The following is a 14,296-nucleotide window of genomic DNA, read 5'->3' as shown; positions in this document are numbered from 1 at the left end:
CTTATAATCTTAACTGCCCTTTCCCAGGCCCTTTCAAGTTAATGTGGCCAAAATCAAATACCGTAAACAAGACATGGGTATCACAGAATCATAGGGTTGGAAGGGACCTCTGGAGATCATCTAGTCCAACCCCCCCTGCCAGAGCAGGGTCACCTAGAGCAGGTTGCACAGGAATGCGTCCAGGTGGGTTTTGAATGTCTCCAGAGATGGAGACTCCACCACCTCTATGGGCAGCCTCTTCCAGCGCTCTGCCACCCTCAAAGTAAAGAAGTTCCTCCTTCTTAGTTTAGGTGGAACTTCCTACGCTCAGGTTTGTGCCCATTACCTCTTGTCCTGTTGCTGGGCACCACTGAAAAGAGCCTGGCCCCATCCTCCTGACACCCACCTTTTAAGTATTTATAGGTGTTGATAAGGTCCCCCTTCAGTCATCTTTTTTCCAGACTGAAGAGACCCAAATCCCTCATCCTCTCTTCATAACACAGGTGTTCCAGTCCCCTAATCATCTTTGTAGCCCTTGATCATCTTTGTAGCCCTTTGTAGTATGCTACATATTCATACAAGACTACAGAATATTTTCTATCCTTTCTTCAATACAACCAAAAAATCCTATTATTCTTTTTGACCATCCCTGCTCAAGTGCACATTGAGCAGACGTCTGCAATGACATGCCTGCAGTACCCCTGAGTCTTTTCTGAGAAGTAGCTAGTTAATTCAAGTTCTGACAGCATACATGAAAGGAATTAAAAAAAAAATAAAATATCAGTCACGGGGTTTTTTTTATGCCCATTATATTTTCTTGTGTCTTTCAGTGTAAGAATTCTCGCACTTTATTTTTATACATAGTGATGCATGTTCATATTTCTATATACACACATGTACGCTCACATAAAGATGTATCGCTATGCCTTTATATATACACACATGAACAGATTAAAAATCTACAGCCATACCCACACAGACACACATGTGCACAAAATGGGTTTTCTCTGCATTTCTTCTGGGGAGTTTTTTTTCTAAAGCTGAACTAATTTCTACAGTGGCATGAATTCTTTCCATCTGTTACAGTTCTTGAAAAGCTGAATTTTGCATTCAGCTACACTTCTTGAGAAGCCTCTTCTAAACTCATCCTGCTCACAACATTTTTAAAATAACAGTTATTGTCATGTTTCCAGCAGCACTTATCAGCATCAGGATTTGCAGAAAAGAACATTATCTCATCAGTGCACCTCTATAAGATGCTGTTTTCCTTGAAAGGCAGCACAGTCTAATGAATGGGATGGAGGTCTCTCAGTCAGGAGATTCCATATTTTTGCTGTGTCCCATACCAATAGTGTTTTTCATCTAAAACTTCTCTTTATCTAGTGATGCATGCCTTTTTAAAATATAATATTGTTTCCACTGAAACTTAGCTGATACTAGTCTATAAAGTCTGAAGTACCCAATTCTTAAACTGTAACTTTCATTTTTACCAATTCTTTCACGCGAAATTCTTAATGTTCATCTCAGCATTAACAACCCTGTGAATTTACAGCCTGACTTTCAGTTAATCTGCTGCTTTAATATACGCAAGACTACAGCTTGTGAAAGAAGCAGAGGACAGAGAAGTACAAAGGAGCTCATCTGCTTCATTCAATATCGGAATTACATATTTCAGAACAGTTTTTACTAAACCAAACAGTCCTATGTGTGTTTCTCTCAAAAGGCAGAGATGACAGTTCAGCATCATCCTCTGACCAACGGCGGATTATACTTTTCATGGATATTTTAAGGAAGGTCCGACATACAAAGCAGGAAGGCCAAGTACATACACACTGGTGCAGTAATTTGTAAAATAAAGCTCTCGCGTTAGCAGCTAGGTGCTCTTTCCAGGTCAGTAATACTGGAAAGGAATAACAAGATAACACTTACACTGTCAAAGTATCAGGTGACCTGTCTGACAAATAAATCATGGCGATGGCTTAGGAAAAATAATCCTTTTATTTCTAAAAGATAGAAGCTCATGAAAACAAGAAGTTACAGGTCTATTATGTTCTAACGTATGAAAAAATTCAAATGACAAGTAAAAAAAAAAAATCTGTGACCATTATGTCTTTCAACAGTTGGAAAGCATGGCAAAGGAAAAGATGAATTTAAAAGCTGACAACATTCGCAAAATGGAGAAATATTATGGGATTTTTTTGCAACTCCAAAAATGAGCACAACGCTTTGGAAAGTATGAACATTGTGCTTTCGAAGTTTAAAGGTATATGTTGGTAGAACAAGTATGGAGGACTTTTGTACCTATTACAGTAAAACTCTTTGATAAGAACACACTGCCATTAGCATCTTGTGTTTAAAATGAAAATGGTTTGATATAAAATACAACCACCTGTAGGTAAATAATTCTAGAAACTGCTTGTGTTCTTACTGAAGAGACTATCAGCTCCAGAACAAACCAAGACTTTGGTTACACTGTTATTATTTAAACTGGAAGTATGAAAAATACCTTGCTGCATTCTTTGGAAAATGAAACTTTATGACGATATGTAATAGATCAACTGTTTAATATATATCAAAACAATGTAATTTAGTAACATGGGTATGCTGGTAATGTTCCTCCTCTATAAGCTTTAGGAGAAATAAATTGGTCAAAAATAAAAATTACTGTGGGTACAGATTTTAAAGACAAAAGAGGGAAAAGACCCATAACGGCAGCATGTGTTTATAGTTCCACTCAGCCACTACATGAATAGCTGTAACCTCCCTTTGCACATACGGATCTTCACTATAGTTATGCAGTGCTCCATATAAATAACTACAGAGGATATTAAATTCCTTGCAAATGGCAAGCAATTTGAAACTGGAATTATGTTTAAAAGCCCATTATTCTTCAGGACTTAAAGTAACCTTTAAGAACTAAAAGTTGGAGGTAATGTTTCTTATAGGCTGATTTGGTAACTTTACATAATGCACCTCATTCTTTTTTAATAAAGAGATGAGAACTTAAAGAGACCGGCACAAGAGCAACAGGACTGTCTACAGGGATTGGTAATGGAAAAAGCCTTCTTCATGCATGTACAACAATCCTGGAGGCAGCTTCTGACTATATTTCTGAGAACTCACTCATGAAGACTGAACTATACACCACAAGAGACAGGGCTTAGAAAAAAAAAATTCATTGATATCCCCAGTTCAGTTTATTCATCAACGTCTTTCTACCTGTCTGCTGAGAACTACTGTTGACATTTGGTAGTACATATATTGGCAATAATTGCTCTAGAATTGGACATAAACAATGCTATTTGACAATTCTTCCAATGCCTTACTAAGACAACATCATCCCCATATGCTAAATATGACCAGAAATCCTGACTCCTAATGCCATTAGAGTTGACGAACTCTAATTACTGCAAATGTAACAGTGCTATCCAAAGTTCATTGTAAAGTGGGCAAGTACAACGTTTTGTGGTGAACTACACATGTGGGATGTAGACATACATGCATACACACAAAAGCAGCTGCTTTTGGTGCGTCTTATAATCTCATTATATAAGGTCCCAATCTCACAAAGACTTGCATGTATTCTTAAATTCACATATTGTAAGTTGTTGCACTGAAGTCAACTGTAAAATCTGGACTTCATCTTAGACAACACACAACAACTACGAAAGACAGAAGCACAAGTAAACAAGAAGATATTGCACTTGGTCAGTTAGAGCAAAACTTATTTTTTCTGTATAAAAAGAATTGAAATAAATCTCTTTCTTTGGCCACTATTGGTTAACCAATTTACCAGGTATGAAAATGAATCTTAACAGAATCTTATGCATGGAAAATTCTTTTTATGAAGAACAATATTCTTATATTTTATTCATTCAAAAGAGAATATAAAGGTGATAAAAACAAGTAATCAGACACTATACACCTTCCTCTAGTGCACTAAAATGGTATTTTCATCATTCATCAAAATAAGGAATAATTTAAAACCAAACTCGATAGGAATGTTTGATGGCACTGTGCAAGGGTCAAAACCAGAAACAGTTTACTGTACTTTGTACAAACCCCAAAATATCCCCCACAGTGACAACAGCCCTTCAACTCTGTAGAGTCTGGGAAGATGATAACACAGTTCACAAATATTCGAATAAGAAAAGCATTCATTCTTATCTTGCTAGATTGCCAGAGCCAAAAAAAAAAAAAAGTACATTTTAGAAGGCATTATTGATTTCATTGTAAGACATGAAAAACCGTACTCTTGTAAATTCATGAAGAATACAGCTCTTCTTAAAAGTTCCTTACCTCATTAGCTGTGTTGTGAGTTCCGACTATTCTGATAAAAGATGCGGGCTGCTTATCAAAAGTGACTGTTTGCCAGGATCTACAAAAAAAGTACAGAAAGACATACAAATATTAAACACTGTCACAACAACTTGCAGCAAAATATACAGAGAATCCATCCAAGTAACAGTACATACTATTATCACTTAATACAGCAAATAGAGAACCATTTTTCATCACCTGAATTTTCAGCACTCCTTGTTCATTTTTATTTTTAAGTGCCTTGACTCTGCTTATGTATCTCCATACATACCTTATACTACTATAATTTGTATGCAGGAGTAATACTCATAATATTGTTGAAAGTTAAGAAAATGGTAATAGAAAAATACCTGAATCAAAGTCTAAAATCCCTAACTAATATTGACTGTATTAGGTAAACAAAAGATCAGATAAATAAAAGTAAATGCATCTATCTGTTAACTGCTCATTAGAAATCAGAGCTTAGTTAAAAAAAATTACAGTTCTAGGGGAAAAAAACCCAAATAAACTCCTCCCACTCTAAGTGGAGCAGAGGAGGCAGAGGAGCCAAGCCTCCCTTGTGTGGGCCAAGGTCCTTCCGGTAAATTACAAGTGACATAAAAGCATTCTTCGCAGTTCAGGTTGTGAGGATTTCCCCATCCTGGCACAGAGTCAGTGGGGAGAACAGATCATCTCCTCAGAGCTGGCGGATAACTTTTTGGGCTAGACTGAGAACACTAGAAGTAGACTGGGACCTCTATCATCTTCCTTCCACATTCATACTCTTCTGCTCTGGGCAAGGTACACCTCAAGCAGACTCACAGACAGCAGGAAAAGGACACCAATTCTTATCATACCTTTGTGCTTACAGAACACACTGGCAGTAAAACAGAAGAAACAAAAAAAAATAATAGGAACTAGAAGTTTCAGTTTGATGCCAGTCTTCTACCGCACTAGATTAGCGCTTGAACACATTGGAATTTAAATTATTTTATATTCATAAAACATGAAAGCTAGATACAGAATTTAACTTTTTAGCAAAACTAGACTCTATCACAGAAGGCTTCAGAAATAAATTGTAGCTAAGTATAACTTGATTAACTCACTACAGAAGAAAAACACTGGATAGTTTTCCTGAATGCGTTCAGAATACCTTCAGAAGTGTTCATAAAAGAAACGAGGGACCAAAGCAAAACTGGAACGAAACACGACTCGCCACCGGTAGACTACCCCAAAGTCTGGCAGTGTGAACAGCCTGGCTACTGACTATTTGTCAGGCACTTGAATTTTCCCGTAGTAGGAAAACCTCTTTGTCACAAACATTGCATTTCTGGGTTTAATATAGTTGACTATTACTTTTATCAATTCTGTCAGGTTATATTTGCTTAAAGAAGATTATGAGCCCAATCAAGACCTAATCTCAAGTAGTTTACTGGTATTACTGCATGAAGTAATGGCTGTAATTAGAATTACTCACCATAATAGAAAGGTGTGGTCTGTGTCAGGCCTCAGAGGTAAAGCACTTACCTATCTAATGGCATGGTTTATTTATATCCCTTATTTTATATGTCCTTACTTTAAACCTCGGGCCATTTCTTCAAGCTCTGAATAAAATATAAAATGAGAATGGACTATTTTGTTGACTGTCTCAAGATCTGAAAGATTGTTATGATTTAAATATTTTTTTCCCCTAAACAGGAGAACAGTTCTTCTTGGGCTTCCTTCTCATATTACTCCAGTGCAGCCAGTCAGTTAATCTTCATGGCCAGACATAACTTGTTACCTTCAGGTATAGACTCCCAAAGATGAGTGGCTGAGACAATCAGATGATTGCAACACTGCTCCTTATGAAGTATTGCCATAGTTTACATTATGCATATGCTTTCACATTTACATGCACACTCTTTATGCAAGGAGAGTGATGATGTAAAAATCAGATTTCCTTACTTAGTGAGTTGGAAAAGCTATTCTTAATAAAAGAGTTTAAAATCCTAAAGAAGCTACTAAGAACAGCCCATGCCTTCCTAGCGTCTCGGGTACAGTTTGTGTTCTGTGACAAGAAAATAGGTTAATTAGGGACCATTGAATAGAATATATTTGTAGTACTTTTGAGCACTGGTCAAATACACATCACAAGAGTTCAGTGCAGATTTTCCAAAGACGTCAGTAAATACCATTGTCTGTCATGTGAAGTGACAACAAGGAAGCTGACACATCTATTTGGGAATACAGCTGAAGAGCATGACAGATATTAAGAGAGGCTGAGAAAAACGCTTCTGAAGATCCTTTTGACAACACTTCTAGATCAGCTCCTCCAGGAAGCTCCTAAATTCTGCCACTTCCCACTGGATTAGAAGTCCTCACTTTGTGCTACAATGATCTTATTAGGAATGGATTATAATTACCCTTTAACAATACTAAAATATGAGAGAAAATAGTATAAAAAATACGTGAGGATGGGAGATTTGAGGGGAGATAGGGTTTTCAATAAATTTGGTCCTAAGAATATTTACTGGTTTGGTATGTGCCCATTTTATTCCTTTCCCATTGGAAAAAGTAAGTCAGAATTATAGACGATTTGTAGAAGAGTTATTAAAATTCAAGTTATTAAAATTCAAGAATATTGCCACTAGAGAATTAGTACTTGATGGGATGATGAGAAAATTAGGTCTCTTAGTTTATTTCCTTAGCAAAAAGGAAAAAACAAAGTAGAAAAAACCCCAAATGGATTTGGAAAAAGTAAGTTTTGAAATAAGTGAGGCAAACCTTCTTCACTAGAAAATTGAACCGATTTTGACTGTAACAGTACATTTGAGAACATCAATATATACAAAGCAATACCTCTCCAGTACAGATATAATTATGCAAAGAGATAATTTATGCAGTGTAACTATATACATATGGGAAGAAAGATTACTGACAGAACGTTATCAAGGCATATCTGCCCTCTTTTTGCATTTTTTGCTCATACAACAAATTCAGAAAAACTTCTATTTATGCATCAAGCCATATCAATTGTCTAGTGGCGTTCCTCAATTAAATTAAAGACATCATAGGTAAGTCTTAAGTTTCTTTTTAATTTTCTTATTTTACTGCTAGTTTTCTCTTCTGGTACTACTGTAATAATTTTGGTTTCTCTGTAGAAATTTTATTTTGCAAATTATTTTGTAGTCATGCCATTTGTGTAGCCATGTCACATGTATGTGCTTATTTTATACTTTCCTTAGAAGAGCAAATCTTTCTATCCTCAAAATCGCTTTTGATGGTCTGTACAAAAATCTCCTCCAAACTTTACACATAGCTCTGGTATTGATTTCATACATAAGTCACTATATTCCAGGAACAGCAGCATTAAAACATATCAGAAGCACCTGGTTTTTGGCCTGGGATTTGATACTTCCATGTAATAGATGCCATTTCTTCACCTTTACTCCCCCAATATGCCAAGCAAACAAATCTTTCAAGCTGCTGATAACACTGTCACCTTCTTTACCTAAGACACTGTCATAAAGAAGTTATCAGAATTTACTTCTCCCAGAGACTGATATTGTTGTCTTTGGTCTTTCTGTATCTCTGTACTCCTTATTAGTGACCCTGTAAACAAATTAATTTTTCAGGGTTTAGCTTTTTTAAATATTCAGGAAGTGTTGATTTTTTTTTTTTTTTTCCTTCTTTCACACTTGTCTTGCTGGTTGATTCATTTTAGATTTTCTGCTCAATCTGCAGCAGTCCTGGTAATTCCTTTCACAACAGAAATAATCACTATCTCAAGCTGAGGTTTACAGCTCTAAGAGAAGACTCGGGACTAGGAGCCTACTCAGATTTATACCAGGGTCCTCAAGATGAAATGTAGCACTACAAGTTGTTTGGCTAGCAAAGGTCCCCCGATACCACAGCTCCATCTTCCAAAAGAAATTAGCCTTCTTACAGTCCTACGGTGTTTTATTTAACACTCCACATCTCACCTCAGCCACCCAACTTCTAACTCTCTCATTCTGCCCAACTCCCCTATGGAGATGTGGTAATTGATGATTAGCATTCCAAAGCCATGCTTACATCCTGTGAGCCTGTCATATTTAATTACATTTTAACTATATTCGTCTTCTATAATAGCCTGAACATAATTTAGATAATTATCTTTTGCTCTCTTATTCTCTGACTCTGCCCGTCTCACTTAGAGCTCCTTGCAATGAAAATCACTTTCTCTGCTCAAACATATAAACAGACTCTTGGGCCAAGTGCTTTCATCTCTCCAACAGCAACAGCTGTCACTGAAACCTCAATGGCTTTGTGCATCCCACGATCTCTTCACCATATTCTATTCAGACGAAGAAGAAAATCATTAGAAACCCCCTCCACTTTCATGTTTCTTCCTGTCTTTATCTTTATTAGGCTATTGCAAGAAGAATGCAAGAAATGGTGATGTCCAGGTAAATTATAACAATACCTTGCCATTGCTAAAACTATCTATAGCTCCAAAATAGCAATTCACCTCTTAAAGATTTTAATGGCTTTTCTCGCATTCAGAATCCTTGCCTGGTTACTTCTATGAAAAGCTACTAACTTTCTAAAGATTTATTACATATAATAGGATATAAATAGTGACCCTTCCCTGTTATTTCCTTCTGTTCCAGAAAGAACAAATTAAGAAAGAAGTGGAACTTTATCTTTTATTGAGGTTTTCTAATGAGCCACTGGCACTACAGAATACTACCACACTGTGGGATGACCAGAGCAGCACTGATTATAGCTGAAACCAAGTTCAGGCCGAAGATGTAAGACGAAAGAAAAAGCTGTTATGTGTAACTAACATTCATCAAGCTGTAAGAAGCATATCATATTCATATCATGGCTTGCTTTGGGCTAAGCACGTAAATTTTGTGTGTGCACATTGTGCCTTCTTACTTCCCAAGGTGACATACAACCTCCATTTTTTGTTCCTCACTCCAAGAAGAAAAGCAAAGCAGAGTTGGAAACAAATGTGGAAATGAACAACACAGCCTGAAAAATGTCAATTACCAGCAAGTAACCTCCATTTTGCTTTCTAATGCTTGTCCACATATGCCTTGTTCTATAGCAAGTGAGAAAACACTTATTTGTTTGTGGACTTTTTCAACTGCGACTACATATTTTTTTAATGAAATACAGCCTCCATTATGATAGAATAGTGAGGAGATATTTGTAAAAACAGATGAGAGGAAAAGGAAGGACAAGTTATGTTGTGTTTCCATACATCAGTTTGATGACTGTACTGATGTAAACAAGACAGCAAGTAACTAGCATGTGATGCTGCCAAATAAAAAATTGCGTGCACACATAAGCAAGCCAACTGAGACTCGAGAAGTACCGTAATATGTTCTGCATGACATGTGTTACACCCCTTGCTTTATTAACGAACACCGTACTGATCTCTCCTATGGAGTACCCTACAAAACAAATACAGAAGTGTGCACTAAAAAGGCTGTAACAGTTATTGTTATACAGACATTTTTCTTTATAAAATACCAAAAAGGTCTACAGCTACCTTATAAATTGCCTATAAAAAGCATGTTTTCCACCATACTAGTACTATACAATAAAGTGACGTAATACTCTCGTGTTAAAGCTGTAATTTAACGTTCTAATTCAGAGTGTCAGGCCCATAAAAAAAGCACAGAAGTCACCTCTCCATCCAGCCTCCAGAGCCACTGAGAAGGAAGACAAAGCACGAGAAAGAAAATATTGTGAGGAATCAAAGGTCATCTGCATTTTGGTTTATAAATTAAAGTCAAATTAAGAGCAGTTCTACCCCTAGTATACCTGAACTGAAAACTGAGACCTAAACCTGTGTTTTCATCTACATTCCCTCTGCAGCTTTCAAAGACAGAGGCAAAACTCAGCTAATAATGCATCATAGTTATACTTATACTATAGTCCATTGACAAGGTAGCAAATGTACTTTATTCAGCCTAATAAGGAAGAAAACCACCAAAAGAACTTGAAGTACTAATGGCAGAGGTAATAAAAAGCGTTAAAAGAAATATAATGAGAGTCTAGAATAAACGTGAGAATAATAAATACTAAAAATCACCTATCGCAGTATTTGTTACGTAGCGGCTTTGTATATCGACAAGTAAAAATACGTATTCCCACCTTTTGGGAAACTGGCCTCAAAAGTTCTTATTCTCCATATACTTCCTATAAGGAACACATAATTTTCAAAGTATCTGAACAAAATTTGTAGTTGTATCTGCCCTATGATTGGTGCCCCCCACAAATTCAAACAAATAAGAATGCTTTACTGAACTGCTATAAATGTTTTATGGTATACGATTTACTGTAGAATCCAGATCTGGGCTTGATAAAGCAGACCTATTCAACTAAAAAAACTGACATAAAATAGAGCTAATGAAGTCTATACTGACTTTCTGACATCTTTATAAAGCTTCTAATGTAAAAAACTCCTTATAGTAACCCCTGCTTTCAGAGCTTCAGTGTTGACATTTTTGCCGTTTTAGAAAAATACATAACATAATGTTAAAATATAGTCAAATTGAGCAATGGTAAAACTGAATGTAGTAATTATTTTTCTAAGTGTAGTAACCAATTTTCAAATACATCCACATGCCAAAAATGTAGGCATCCAGTAGCATTTTTGTACTGCGTAAGCTGTGTACTCATGTAATTTACCTTGCTCACACATTTCTTCAACAGGTTGTCTTTTTGTACTTCCATAAATAAAGTTTATATTTAAAAGTCTCACACCAAATGAAATTATTAGCAATTTGCTGGCAACTGGCTGGCAGAATGCCAGGAGCCAAATTTCTATGCTGTGTCAAGAGCTGCGCATGTAGTATCTACACGTACATCCTTGGGGGACAGCAATGGTGGCGGACGGAGGCTGTGAACTTGGGTAACTTGACCTATGAGTTCATCTTACCTACATACTTTTGTGAACACCAGAGCACACAGGCAGAGGTCAAGCACGCACAGTCCTAGAGGCTGAATTGGTTTTGTTGTGCTTCCTCATTACCAATAGTTACTGCTCCTGATGTTCATGCAGATAGCAAAGACAGCAAAAGCCACTCAACACATTAACGTAGCCAGTAATACAACTAGCAGGCTGCTTTTAACTTTGAAGACTTCTTCCCCCATAATCCTACAACAGATTGTAGGCTATTTTATTTATAGCTTTTTTGATTATATAACTTTTCATTAACAGCAAATATATACACAATATTTTTAGAGCTATGCGACAGAACATGATCCCTATTAATCAGTTCCTCTGTAGCACGTAGACTAACACTGCATTTATCACACTTCTCTCAGAGATTCCCTTGGGTGTGATTTCATGGCCCACTCGTAAAAACTTCACATTTACAGCAACCGCCCTTCCATTACTGTCGATAACATCTAATTGACATGTCAAACCTCCAAGGAATGCAGTAAATTGAACCACAGCCTCTAAGAAGAACGAAACAGTAAAAAAAGTAAATCAGCCTGTGCCTCCTCATAACAGCAATACAAACATACCGAGCTTTGCTAATGGAAGGGAGGAAAACTGTAACCCTTTCTACTGCCACAGTGCATTACCTATTAACCTCAAGGGCAGAAAACAAAGCCTTGCGACCTCAGACTGAAACTCGTCTAGAAAAAAACCTGAACCCGCACCCATGAATGCACTAATTTTAGACCTGAGACTAAAGTAAACTAAGACAGACAAAAATAACAAATACAACTTTTGCTTCTGTTACCATGTTACAGAACAGAGAAAATGTAGCCCCCCTCCCACTAGTTTCTGATAAACTAACTTTTAGTATTTATTTCAGAACTCCATACACCTTGAAAACTATATAGGCAAAGTAGAGAGAGCTGGGTAAAAGTCATAAATATCATTTTAAAAATAGGGGAAACTTGATGCATGATGAAAAAGCATGAAAAAGTCAGGCAAAACTTATTGAAGTAGCAACTGCGGTAACAGGAAAAAGGCAGAACGACTTTAGAAATATGAAGGTGAAGTGTATGAAACCCTTAAGAAAGAAAAATTGGCTTATAGGGATACCAGAACAATAATGGAATGAAATTAGGTAATATGATGTTCAGTACTGGTATTCAGAAAAAAAAAAATTCTTACTGTGGGAACTCGGTGTAACAGAAAAGCAAAGAGCAGAATGGAAGCACCATCCCTTCAAGTATATGAAACAAACTGACAGAGCATTATTCTAAAAAAATGCACAACATACCATGTAGTGAAGTAATCCCCAAAGAATGAACCTAAAGACATAATAATTCTTCCATTTTGTGATTCATGGATATAATCTGTCCTGCTAAAAACATTACTGTGAATAAAACAATGGCTTAATACTGCATGTATCTCAATGCAGGATATTTGTAACACTAAAGACCGTACCTGTTTTGGCCAGTATAAGCAAATGTGTACTTTTCAGAGTTTTAATGAAATTAGATCCTGAATATCCACAATCTAATGAGGGCAAATCTCTAGATTTGATGCGTTAACACCCGAGTGACCTCCTGACTATAGAAGATGATGTCAACAGTTGCTATATTTAATGCCTTTGCCTATGAGAAAGGGCTACAGACAAAATCGTAATTTACCATCCAGTTCATGAACATTTGGTCATCTCCTATTCATTGGGTTATTAGATGATCTTATACAACAATGAATTTCAAAGTAAACAAACATAACCACAAAACAACAGCTCAAGTATTAGGCATTTCTTTCTGATCTGAGGCAGATAAATGGGCCAGTTTCACAGGAATCATCTATAATTTGGATAACCTTTTTGTAGTAGTATTTATTTATAAAGGTGCTGAGAGTGTGCATGTGTGTGGGTGCCTGCATGCACGTAGGTATGTGCATGCATGCACAGACGTTTTCAAGAGAGGGAATATTACAACTCTATGAAGGCAATCCAATGCACTGCCATAACATAAAAGCAGTAATCCGCATTGTTGAGTCCCTACCCAGAAGCTTCTTCTTCCTCAAGAATCAAAAAGGCAATGCCATTGGGAAGTTTTAATTTCTATTGAAACATTGATGTAATAATAAATAATAATTATAAAATAATTATAATAATGAATAATAATAATTCATGAAAGGAAACGAATGTTTGCTTGTTTTAAAAAGACTATGCAACAGATATTTTACACTTACTTAATTACCACTATGTATTTTGAAAAAAATTCTAAACCAGACTGCTCACACATGCATTCAAACTGAAATTTTTTACCATGAAAAGTCAATACAATCTTCCTGTTATTTATCCCAGAGAGGCAGAAAACCAGGGGTTATTGTAAAGCATGATCAACAGGAATTGCGGAAGTCAATTATTGCCTCCTGGAAGAGTAAGGCATATTCATTTCTTCAGGATTTATGTTATTGTTTGAAATATTTCAAAAATATGACCCAAAAACCCAACAACCAAAAAAACCACAGTTAAAGTGAAAAGAGATTCAGTAACATAAGAACCAAGTTACCCATTCCTAAAGAACACCGTGGGTTTGGAGGACTCCCTAGGATTTCACTTTTGATGGCTAAGAATTTGAAGTCCCCTCTCTGCTTATTCCCTCCAACCCAGAAAAGAACAAATGTAATTCAGTTTCATCGGCACAGCTTGATCCTTTGCAGAGTTTTTCTTTTATAAAACTATTTTGTGTATATTAATGATACATTTTGGGATACTTATTATTTCAAGTTTCCTTCCGCCCTTCACCAAAAGGTATTTTTTCTAGATAATATATTACAAAGTAATAAAACATACATCTATTTATATCGTTAGCTTGACAATTTTTACAGGCCTCCAACGAGACATTCAAGTCTTTGACGGCATGGGAGAAAAATCGAATACCTAAAAGAAACAGATAGTGATACTATGGGTATTATTTGGTATTGTTTCTTTTCTCCGAGGCAGAACTGAGCTAACATCCAAATTGACGTCAGAGTTACTGGGACATTTTCTTCACTCTCCTCACAGTAATGTGCATGAAGAGGAGCTGAGAACATGCCAGTCACAAGGCA

At 36.3% G+C, this 14,296-nt stretch overlaps 1 protein-coding gene across 4 annotated transcripts in view; it reads right to left on the bottom strand.

Moving 5' to 3' along the window:
- BTBD9 (BTB domain containing 9) overlaps positions 1 to 14,296 on the bottom strand; it is a 118,347-nt gene that overhangs the window by 3,706 nt on the left and 100,345 nt on the right. For 3 of the 4 annotated variants that reach the window (XM_074579719.1, XM_074579721.1, XM_074579720.1), the window contains exon 11: positions 4,279 to 4,357. In XM_074579719.1, the coding sequence (XP_074435820.1) occupies positions 4,279 to 4,357 (79 nt within the window). Of the gene's footprint in view, positions 1 to 4,278; positions 4,358 to 5,769; positions 5,883 to 14,296 lie in introns of those variants that run through there. The other variant, XM_074579722.1, reaches the window with a different exon arrangement.

The sequence above is a fragment of the Larus michahellis genome, chromosome 3, assembly GCF_964199755.1.
Source record: "Larus michahellis chromosome 3, bLarMic1.1, whole genome shotgun sequence".
Lineage (NCBI taxonomy): Eukaryota > Metazoa > Chordata > Aves > Charadriiformes > Laridae > Larus > Larus michahellis.
This window is presented reverse-complemented; position numbering and strand designations above follow the sequence as displayed.